The sequence below is a fragment of the Cherax quadricarinatus genome, chromosome 8 (genome assembly GCF_038502225.1).
Source record: "Cherax quadricarinatus isolate ZL_2023a chromosome 8, ASM3850222v1, whole genome shotgun sequence".
Classification (NCBI taxonomy): Eukaryota; Metazoa; Arthropoda; class Malacostraca; order Decapoda; family Parastacidae; genus Cherax; species Cherax quadricarinatus.
Genome location: NC_091299.1, coordinates 59,161,175 through 59,174,224, shown reverse-complemented (window position 1 = coordinate 59,174,224; position 13,050 = coordinate 59,161,175). Strand labels below are relative to the sequence as shown.

General features: G+C 44.6%; 1 protein-coding gene across 1 annotated transcript in view; it reads right to left on the bottom strand.

Moving 5' to 3' along the window:
• LOC128704746 (major facilitator superfamily domain-containing protein 4A-like) overlaps positions 1-13,050 on the bottom strand; it is a 62,397-nt gene that overhangs the window by 29,037 nt on the left and 20,310 nt on the right. The window contains exon 4 of the mRNA XM_070083067.1: positions 1,813-1,915. Coding sequence (XP_069939168.1) covers positions 1,813-1,915 — 103 coding nt within the window. The remainder of the gene's footprint in view (positions 1-1,812; positions 1,916-13,050) is intronic.

The following is a 13,050-nucleotide window of genomic DNA, read 5'->3' as shown; positions in this document are numbered from 1 at the left end:
ATACTACCACCGTCTATATGTATACTACCACCGTCTATATGTATACTACCACCATTATATGTATACTACCACCGTCTATATGTATACTACCACCGTCTATATGTATACTACCACCGTCTATATGTATACTACCACCGTCTATATGTATACTACCTCCATTATATGTATACTACCACCGTCTATATGTATACTACCACCGTCTATATGTATACTACCACCATTATATGTATACTACCACCGTCTATATGTATACTACCACCGTCTATATGTATACTACCACCGTCTATATGTATATTATCACCATTTATATGTATATTATCACCATTTATATGTATATTATCACCATTTATATGTATACTACCACCATTATATGTATACCGACTGACTCCTCTTAGCTGATTACAGTGTAAATCACCTTAGGTGCTTCAGGAGCCCTGGAGGCTCCTAATTTATATCGCTTGCTTGCTGCCTAGGTGTTAGGTACTTTACTGCAGCCATTACTGCTGACTTCACCTTTACTGTTGCTGTGTCTTCACCTGCTCCTTCACCTGTGCAAGGTACATCTGCTGTTCCCCTAGCAGTAAGTAGGTACCTGGATGTTGGTGGACTGTTGTGGCTGATACACCTGCTGCCACTGTTCCCCTAGCAGTAAGTAGGTACCTGGATGTTGGACTGTTGTGGCTGATACACCTGCTGGCACTGTTCCCCTAGCAGTAAGTAGGTACCTGGGTGTTAGTGGACTGTTGTGGCTGATACACCTGCTGCCACTGTTCCCCTAGCAGTAAGTAGGTACCTGGATATTGGTGGACTGTTGTGGCTGATACACCTGCTGCCACTGTTCACCTAGCAGTAAGTAGGTACCTGGATGTTTGACTGTTGTGGCTGATACATCTGCTGGCACTGTTCCCCTAGCAGTAAGTAGGTACCTGGGTGTTAGTGGACTGTTGTGGCTGATACACCTGCTGCCACTGTTCCCCTAGCAGTAAGTAGGTACCTGGATATTGGTGGACTGTTGTGGCTGATACACCTGCTGCCACTGTTCACCTAGCAGTAAGTAGGTACCTGGATGTTTGACTGTTGTGGCTGATACATCTGCTGGCACTGTTCCCCTAGCAGTAAGTAGGTACCTGGGTGTTAGTGGACTGTTGTGGCTGATACACCTGCTGCCACTGTTCCCCTAGCAGTAAGTAGGTACCTGGATATTGGTGGACTGTTGTGGCTGATACACCTGCTGCCACTGTTCACCTAGCAGTAAGTAGGTACCTGGATGTTTGACTGTTGTGGCTGATACATCTGCTGGCACTGTTCCCCTAGCAGTAAGTAGGTACCTGGGTGTTAGTGGACTGTTGTGGCTGATACACCTGCTGCCACTGTTCCCCTAGCAGTAAGTAGGTACCTGGATGTTGGTGGACTGTTGTGGCTGATACACCTGCCGCCACTGTTCACCTAGCAGTAAGTAGGTACCTGGATGTTGGACTATTGTGGCTGATACATCTGCTGGCACTGTTCCCCTAGCAGTAAGTAGGTACCTGGGTGTTAGTGGACTGTTGTGGCTGATACACCTGCTGCCACTGTTCCCCTAGCAGTAAGTAGGTACCTGGATATTGGTGGACTGTTGTGGCTGATACACCTGCTGCCACTGTTCACCTAGCAGTAAGTAGGTACCTGGATGTTTGACTGTTGTGGCTGATACATCTGCTGGCACTGTTCCCCTAGCAGTAAGTAGGTACCTGGGTGTTAGTGGACTGTTGTGGCTGATACACCTACTGCCACTGTTCCCCTAGCAGTAAGTAGGTACCTGGATCAACCTACCTTTGGATCAGGAACCCTCCACACGCTGAGCCAATTAGAGTGAAGAGCGACTGAGTGAAGAATATCCAAGACATAGTACTCAAGACTGAGTCCATTCTGCAGGCTGGAATACATAGTATACATAGTGTCTTAATACATAACTTAATACATAGATAACTTATTACATAACTTAATACATAGATAACTTACTACATAACTTAATACATAGATAACTTACTACATAACTTAATACATAGATAACTTACTACATAACTTAATACATAGATAACTTACTACATAACTTAATACATAGATAACTTACTACATAACTTAATACATAGATAACTTACTACATAACTTAATACATAGATAACTTACTACATAACTTAATACATAGATAACTTACTACATAACTAACTTAATACATAGATAACTTACTACATAACTAACTTAATACATAGATAACTTACTACATAACTAACTTAATACATAGATAACTTACTACATAACTTAATACATAGATAACTTACTACATAACTTAATACATAGATAACTTACTACATAACTTAATACATAGATAACTTACTACATAACTTAATACATAGATAACTTACTACATAACTTAATACATAGATAGCTTACTACATAACTAACTTAATACATAGATAACTTACTACATAACTTAATACATAGATAACTTACTACATAACTTAATACATAGATAACTTACTACATAACTAACTTAATACATAGATAACTTACTACATAACTTAGTACATAGATAACTTACTACATAACTTAATACATGGATAACTTACTGCATAACTTAATACATAGATAACTTACTACATAACTTAATACATAGATAACTTACTAAATAACTTAATACATAGATAACTTACTACATAACTTAATATATAGATAACTTACTAAATAACTTAATACATAGATAACTTACTACATAACTTAATACATAGATAACTTACTACATAACTAACTTAATACATAGATAACTTACTACATAACTTAGTACATAAATAACTTACTACATAACGTAATACATAGATAACTTATTACATAACTTAATACATAGATAACTTACTACATAACTTAATACATAGATAACTTACTAAATAACTTAATACATAGATAACTTACTAAATAACTTAATACATAGATAACTTACTACATAACTAACTTAATACATAGATAACTTACTACATAACTTAATACATAGATAACTTACTAAATAACTTAATACATAGATAACTTACTACATAACTAACTTAATACATAGATAACTTACAACATAACTTAATACATAGATAACTTACTACATAACTAACTTAATACATGGATAACTTAATACATAACTTAATACATAGATAACTTACTACATAACTTAATACATAGATAACTTATTACATAACTAACTTAATACATAGATAACTTACTACATAACTTAATACATAGATAACTTACTACATAACTTAATACATAGATAACTTACTACATAACTTAATACATAGATAACTTACTACATAACTTAATACATAGATAACTTACTAAATAACTTAATACATAGATAACTTACTACATAACTTAATACATAGATAACTTATTACATAACTAACTTAATACATAGATAACTTACTACATAACTTAATACATAGATAACTTACTACATAACTTAATACATAGATAACTTACTACATAACTTAATACATAGATAACTTACTAAATAACTTAATACATAGATAACTTACTAAATAACTTAATACATAGATAACTTACTAAATAACTTAATACATAGATAACTTACTACGTAACTAACTTAATACATAGATAACTTACTACATAACTTAATACATAGATAACTTACTACATAACTTAATACATAGATAACTTACTACATAACTTAGTACATAGATAACTTACTACATAACTAACTTAATACATAGATAACTTACTACATAACTTAATACATAGATAACTTACTACATAACTTAATACATAGATAACTTACTACATAACTTAGTACATAGATAACTTACTACATAACTAACTTAATACATAGATAACTTACAACATAACTTAATACATAGATAACTTACTACATAACTAACTTAATACATAGATAACTTACAACATAACTTAATACATAGATAACTCACTACATAACTTCGTACATAGATAACTTACAACATAACTTAATACATAGATAACTCACTACATAACTTCGTACATAGATAACTTACTACATAACTAACTTAATACATAGATAACTTACAACATAACTTAATACATAGATAACTCACTACATAACTTAATACATAGATAACTTACTACATAACTTAATACATAGATAACTTACTACATAACTTAATACATAGATAACTTACTACATAACTTAATACATAGATAACTTACTACATAACTTAATACATAGATAACTTACTACATAACTTAATACATAGATAACTTACTACATAACTTAATACATAGATAACTTACTACATAACTTAATACATAGATAACTTACTACATAACTAACTTAATACATAGATAACTTACAACATAACTTAATACATAGATAACTTACTACATAACTAACTTAATACATAGATAACTTACAACATAACTTAATACAAAGATAACTTACTACATAACTAACTTAATACATAGATAACTTACAACATAACTTAATACATAGATAACTCACTACATAACTTCGTACATAGATAACTTACAACATAACTTAATACATAGATAACTCACTACATAACTTCGTACATAGATAACTTACTACATAACTAACTTAATACATAGATAACTTACAACATAACTTAATACATAGATAACTCACTACATAACTTAATACATAGATAACTTACTACATAACTTAATACATAGATAACTTACTACATAACTTAATACATAGATAACTTACTACATAACTTAATACATAGATAACTTACTACATAACTTAATACATAGATAACTTACTACATAACTTAATACATAGATAACTTACTACATAACTAACTTAATACATAGATAACTTACAACATAACTTAATACATAGATAACTTACTACATAACTAACTTAATACATAGATAACTTACAACATAACTTAATACATAGATAACTTACTACATAACTAACTTAATACATAGATAACTTACAACATAACTTAATACATAGATAACTCACTACATAACTTCGTACATAGATAACTTACAACATAACTTAATACATAGATAACTCACTACATAACTTCGTACATAGATAACTTACTACATAACTAACTTAATACATAGATAACTTACAACATAACTTAATACATAGATAACTCACTACATAACTTAATACATAGATAACTTACTACATAACTAACTTAATACATAGATAACTTACTACATAACTTAATACATAGATAACTTACTACATAACTTAATACATAGATAACTTACTACATAACTTAATACATAGATAACTTACTACATAACTTAATACATAGATAACTTACTACATATGTAAATTATATTCAAGACAATATATACACTATTATAATTATCATAACTATAATTATTATAACTATAATTATTATCATCATCACACTGGTGGTCTCCCACCCAGGCTGAGGGACTTGAGAAAGAAGAAACACTCACACCATCACTCACTCCATCACTGTCTTGCCAGAGATGTGTTGACACTACACTGATAAAACTGTAGCATTAACACCCAACCACCAGAGTGCAGGTACTCTACTTCCCACCACCAGAGTGCAGGTACTGTACTTCCCACCACCAGAGTGCAGGTACTCTACTTCCCACCACCAGAGTGCAGGTACTGTACTTCCCACCACCAGAGTGCAGGTACTGTACTTCCCACCACCAGAGTGCAGGTACTCTACTTCCCACCACCAGAGTGCAGGTACTGTACTTCCCACCACCAGAGTGCAGGTACTGTACTTCCCACCACCAGAGTGCAGGTACTGTACTTCCCACCACCAGAGTGCAGGTACTCTACTTCCCACCACCAGAGTGCAGGTACTGTACTTCCCACCTCCAGAGGGCAGGCACTGTACTTCCCACCACCAGAGTGCAGGTACTGTACTTCCCACCACCAGAGTGCAGGTACTGTACTTCCCACCACCAGAGTGCAGGTACTGTACTTCCCACCACCAGAGTGCAGGTACTGAGTGCAGGTACTGTACTTCCCACCACCAGAGTGCAGGTACTCTACTTCCCACCACCAGAGTGCACTTCCCACCACCAGAGTGCAGGTACTGTACTTCCCACCACCAGAGTGCAGGTACTGTACTTCCCACCACCAGAGTGCAGGTACTGTACTTCCCACCACCAGAGTGCAGGTACTGTACTTCCCACCACCAGAGTGCAGGTACTGTACTTCCCACCTCCAGAGGGCAGGCACTGTACTTCCCACCACCAGAGTGCAGGTACTGTACTTCCCACCACCAGAGGGCAGGCACTGTACTTCCCACCACCAGAGTGCAGGTACTGTACTTCCCACCTCCAGAGGGCAGGCACTGTACTTCCCACCACCAGAGTGCAGGTACTGTACTTCCCACCACCAGAGTGCAGGCACTGTACTTCCCACCACCAGAGTGCAGGTACTGTACTTCCCACCACCAGAGTGCAGGTACTGTACTTCCCACCACCAGAGTGCAGGTACTCTACTGAGTGCACTCTACTTCCCACCTCCAGAGTGCAGGTACTGTACTTCTTTCCTCCAGAGTGCAGGTACTGTACTTCTTTCCTCCAGAGTGCAGGTACTGTACTTCCCTCCTCCAGAGTGCAGGTACTGTACTTCTTTCCTCCAGAGTGCAGGTACTGTACTTCCCTCCTCCAGAGTGCATGTACTGTACTTCCCTCCTCCGGAGTGCAGGTGCTGTGCTTCCCTCCTCCGGAGTGCAGGTACTGTACTTCCCTCCTCCAGAGGGCAGGTACTGTACTTCATTCCTCCAGAGTGCAGGTACTGTACTTCCCTCCTCCAGAGGGCAGGTACTGTACTTCATTCCTCCAGAGTGCAGGTACTGTACTTCCCTCCTCCAGGGTGCAGGTACTGTACTTCCCTCCTCCGGAGTGCAGGTACTGTACTTCCCTCCTCCAGAGTGCAGGTACTGTACTTCCCTCCTCCAGAGTGCAGGTACTGTACTTCCCTCCTCCAGAGTGCAGGTACTGTACTTCCCTCCTCCAGAGTGCAGGTACTGTACTTCCCTCCTCCAGAGTGCAGGTACTGTACTTCCCTCCTCCAGAGTGCAGGTACTGTACTTCCCTCCTCCAGAGTACAGGTACTGTACTTCCCTCCTCCAGAGTGCAGGTACTGTACTTCCCTCCTACAGAGTGCAGGCACTGTACTTCCCTCCTCCAGAGTGCAGGCACTGCACTTCTCTCCTCCAGAGTTTAGGCACTGTACTTTCATCCTCCAGAGTGCAGGCACTATACTTCCCTCCTACAGAGGGCAGGTACTGTACTTCATTCCTCCAGAGTGCAGGTGCTGTACTTTCATCCTCCAGAGTGCAGGTACTGTACTTCCCTCCTCCAGAGGGCAGGTACTGTACTTCATTCCTCCAGAGTGCAGGGACTGTACTTCCCTCCTCCAGGGTGCAGGTACTGTACTTCCCTCCTCTGGAGTGCAGGTGCTGTGCTTCCCTCCTCCGGAGTGCAGGTGCTGTGCTTCCCTCCTCCGGAGTGCAGGTACTGTACTTCCCTCTTCCAGAGGGCAGGTACTGTACTTCATTCCTCCAGAGTGCAGGTACTGTACTTCCCTCCTCCAGAGTGCAGGTACGGTACTTCCCTCCTCCAGAGTACAGGTACTGTACTTCCCTCCTCCAGAGTGCAGGTACTGCACTTTCCTCCTCCAGAGTGCAGGCGCTGCACTTCCCTCCTGCAGAGTCCAGGTACTGCACTTCCCTCCTCCAGAGTCCAGGTACTCTACTTCCCACCACCAGAGTGCAGGTACTCTACTTCCCACCACCAGAGTGCAGGTACTGTACTTCCCACCACCAGAGTGCAGGTACTGTACTACCCACCTCCAGAGGGCAGGTACTGTACTTCCCACCATACTGTTCTTCCCACCAGCAGAGTGCAGGTACTGTACTTCCCACCACCAGAGTGCAGGTACTCTACTTCCCACCACCAGAGTGCAGGTACTGTACTTCCCACCACCAGAGTGCAGGTACTGTTCTTCCCACCAGCAGAGTGCAGGTACTGTACTTCCCACCACCAGAGTGCAGGTACTGTACTTCCCATCACCAGAGTGCAGGTACTGTACTTCCCACCACCAGAGTGCAGGTACTCTACTTCCCACCTCCAGAGTGCAGGTACTGTACTTCCCACCACCAGAGTGCAGGTACTGTACTTCCCACCACCAGAGTGCAGGTACTGTACTTCCCACCTCCAGAGTGCAGGTACTGTACTTCCCACCACCAGAGTGCAGGTACTGTACTTCCCACCTCCAGAGTGCAGGCACTGTACTTCCCACTACCAGAGTGCAGGTACTGTACTTCCCACCTCCAGAGTGCAGGTACTGTACTTCCCACCACCAGAGTGCAGGCACTGTACTTCCCACCTCCAGAGTGCAGGTACTGTACTTCCCACCTCCAGAGTGCAGGTACTGTACTTTCCACCAACAGAGTGCAGGTACTGTACTTCCCACCACCAGAGTGCAGGTACTGTACTTCCCACCACCAGAGTGCAGGTACTGTACTTCCCACCTTCAGAGTGCAGGCACTGTACTTCCCACCTCCAGAGTGCAGGTACTGTACTTCCCACCTCCAGAGTGCAGGTACTGTACTTCCCACCTTCAGAGTGCAGGCACTGTACTTCCCACCTCCAGAGTGCAGGTACTGTACTTCCCATCACCAGAGTGCAGGTACTGTACTTTCCACCACCAGAGTGCAGGTACTGTACTTCCCACCACCAGAGTGCAGGTACAGTACTTCCCACCTCCAGAGTGCAGGTACCGTACTTCCCACCACCAGAGTGCAGGTACTGTACTTCCCACCTCCAGAGTGCAGGCACTGTACTTCCCACCACCAGAGTGCAGGTACTCTACCTCCCACCTCCAGAGTGCAGGTACTGCACCTCCCACCACCAGAGTGCAGGTAGTGTACTTCCCACCACCAGAGTGCAGGCACTGTACTTCGCACCACCAGAGTGCAGGTACTGTACTTCCCACCTCCAGAGTGCAGGTACTGTACTTCCCACCACCAGAGTGCAGGTACTGTACTTCCCACCTCCAGAGTGCAGGTACTGTACTTCCCACCTCCTGAGTGCAGGTACTGTACTTCCCACCACCAGAGTGCAGGTACTGTACTTCCCACCTCCAGAGTGCAGGTACTGTACTTCCCACCTCCAGAGTGCAGGTACTGTACTTCCCACCTCCAGAGTGCAGGTACTGTACTTCCCACCTCCAGAGTGCAGGCACTGTACTTCCCACCACCAGAGTGCAGGTACTGTACTTCCCACCACCAGAGTGCAGGCACTGTACTTCCCACCACCAGAGTGCAGGTACTGTACTTCCCACCACCAGAGTGCAGGTACTGTACTTCCCACCACCAGAGTGCAGGTACTGTACTTCCCACCTCCAGAGTGCAGGTACTGTACTTCCCACCTCCAGAGTGCAGGTACTGTACTTCCCACCACCAGAGTGCAGGTACTGTACTTCCCACCTCCAGAGTGCAGGTACTGTACTTTCCACCACCAGAGTGCAGGTACTGTACTTCCCACCTCCAGAGTGCAGGTACTGTACTTCCCACCTCCAGAGTGCAGGTACTGTACTTCCCACCACCAGAGTGCAGGTACTGTACTTACCACCTCCAGAGTGCAGGTACCGTACTTCCCACCTCCAGAGTGCAGGTACTGTACTTCCCACCTCCAGAGTGCAGGTACTGTACTTCCCACCACCAGAGTGCAGGTACTGTACTTCCCACCACCAGAGTGCAGGTACTGTACTTCCCACCTCCAGAGTGCAGGTACTGTACTTCCCACCACCAGAGTGCAGGTACTGTACTTCCCACCACCAGAGTGCAGGTACTGTACTTCCCACCTCCAGAGTGCAGGTACTGTACTTCCCACCACCAGAGTGCAGGCACTGTACTTCCCACCTCCAGAGTGCAGGTACTGTACTTCCCACCTCCAGAGTGCAGGTACTGTACTTCCCACCACCAGAGTGCAGGCACTGTACTTCCCACCTCCAGAGTGCAGGTACTGTACTTCCCACCACCAGAGTGCAGGTACTGTACTTCCCACCTCCAGAGTGCAGGCACTGTACTTCCCACCTCCAGAGTGCAAGTACTGTACTTCCCACCTCCAGAGTGCAGGTACTGTACTTCCCACCTCCAGAGTGCAGGCACTGTACTTCCCACCTCCAGGATTCAAGTCCGGCCAGCCAGTTTACCTGAATCCCGGCTCACACTCTAACAGCACATTAAGTCATAAAAACCACTTGTCTCCACTTACTCGTATCTAACTCGCTCACGCACACTTGCTGGACGTCCAAGCCTCTAGCACATAAAGCCTCCTTTACCCCCTCCCTCCAACCTTTCCTAGGCCGACCCCTACCCCACCTTCCCCCCACTCCAGATTTATACACTCTCCAGGTTATTCTATATTGTTCCCTGCCTCTCTAAATGTCCGAACCACCTCAACAACCCCTCTCTGTACCTCCTCAACAACCCCTCTCTGTACCTCCTCAACAACCCCTCTCTGTACCTCCTCAACAACCCCTCTCTGTACCTCCTCAACAACCCCTCTCTGTACCTCCTCAACAACCCCTCTCAGTACCTCCTCAACAACCCCTCTCTGTACCTCCTCAACAACCCCTCTCAGTACCTCTTCAACCCCTCTCAGTACCTCAACAGCCCCTCTCAGTACCTCCTCAACAACCCCTCTCGGTACCTCCTCAACAACCCCTCTCAGTACCTCCTCAACAACCCCTCTCAGTACCTCCTCAACAACCCCTCTCTGTACCTCCTCAACAACCCCTCTCAGTACCTCTTCAACCCCTCTCAGTACCTCAACAGCCCCTCTCTGTACCTCCTCAACAACCCCTCTCTGTACCTCCTCAACAACCCCTCTCTGTACCTCCTCAACAACCCCTCTCTGTACCTCCTCAACAACCCCTCTCAGTACCTCCTCAACAACCCCTCTCAGTACCTCCTCAACAACCCCTCTCAGTACCTCCTCAACAACCCCTCTCTGTACCTCCTCAACAACCCCTCTCAGTACCTCTTCAACCCCTCTCAGTACCTCAACAGCCCCTCTCTGTACCTCCTCAACAACCCCTCTCTGTACCTCCTCAACAACCCCTCTCTGTACCTCCTCAACAACCCCTCTCTGTACCTCCTTAACAACCCCTCTCAGTACCTCTTCAACCCCTCTCAGTACCTCAACAGCCCCTCTCAGTACCTCCTCAACAACCCCTCTCGGTACCTCCTCAACAACCCCTCTCAGTACCTCCTCAACAACCCCTCTCAGTACCTCTTCAACCCCTCTCGGTACCTCCTCAACAACCCCTCTCAGTACCTCTTCAACCCCTCTCAGTACCTCCTCAACAACCCCTCTCAGTACCTCTTCAACCCCTCTCAGTACCTCCTCAACAGCCCCTCTCAGTACCTCAACAACCCCTCTCAGTACCTCAACAACCCCTCTCAGTACCTCCTCAACAACCCCTTTCAGTACCTCTTCAACCCCTCTCAGTACCTCCTCAACAGCCCCTCTCAGTACCTCAACAACCCCTCTCAGTACCTCCTCAACAACCCCTCTCAGTACCTCAACAACCCCTCTCAGTACCTCAACAACCCCTCTCAGTACCTCCTCAACAACCCCTCTCAGTACCTCTTCAACCCCTCTCGGTACCTCCTCAACAACCCCTCTCAGTACCTCCTCAACAACCCCTCTCTGTACCTCTTCAACAACCCCTCTCAGTACCTCCTCAACAACCCCTCTCAGTACCTCAACAACCCCTCTCAGTACCTCCTCAACAACCCCTCTCAGTACCTCCTCAGCAACCCTTCTCAGTACCTCTTCAACCCCTCTCAGTACCTCCTCAACAGCCCCTCTCAGTACCTCCTCAACAACCCCTCTCAGTACCTCCTCAACAACCCCTCTTAGTACCTCAACAACCCCTCTCAGTACCTCCTCAACAACCCCTCTCAGTACCTCAACAGCCCCTCTCAGTACCTCTTCAACAACCCCTCTCAGTACCTCCTCAACAACCCCTCTGAGTACCTCAACAACCCCTCTCAGTACCTCAACAACCCCTCTGAGTACTTCAACAACCCCTCTCAGTACCTCTTCAACAACCCCTCTCAGTACCTCCTCAACCCCTCTCAGTAACTCAACAACCCCTCTCAGTACCTCTTCAACAACCCCTCTCAGTACCTCCTCAACAACCCCTCTCAGTACCTCAACAACCCCTCTCAGTACCTCAACAACCCCTCTCAGTACCTCAACAACCCCTCTCAGTACCTCTTCAACAACCCTTCTCAGTACCTCCTCAACCCCTCTCAGTAACTCAACCCCTCTCAGTACCTCTTCAACAACCCCTCTCAGTACCTCAACAACCTCTCTCAGTAACTCAACCCCTCTCAGTACCTCTTCAACAACCCCTCTCAGTACCTCAACAACCCCTCTCAGTACCTCAACAACCCCTCTCAGTACCTCAACAACCCCTCTCAGCACCACCTCAACAACCCCTCTCAGCACCACCTCAACAACCCCTCTCAGCACCACCTCAACAACCCCTCTCAGCACCACCTCAACAACCCCTCTCAGCATCACCTCAACAACCTCTCCTCAGCACCACCTCAACAGCCCTTCCTCAGTACCACCTCAACAACCCTTCCTCAGCATCACCTCAACAACCTCTCCTCAGCACCACCTCAACAACCTCTCCTCAGCACCACCTCAACAACCTCTCCTCAGCACTCTGAATAATACCTTTAGTACACAAATAACCCGCACATAAAAGACAGAAGCTTACGACGACGTTTCGGTCCGACTTGGACCATTGACAAAGTCACACTAACAGGGGAGGAGCAGGACGGCTATATATAGGCAGGAAGAGGTGGAGGTAGTAGTAGTGGTAGTAGTAGTAGTAGTAGTAGTAGTACAAGAATTGTATATAATACCGACAGGATGAAATGACACACGCACAACACCCGGGCATCCTCACCGTAGACGTTTCGCCATCCAGCCAGCCACTGGATGGCGAAACGTCCACAACAA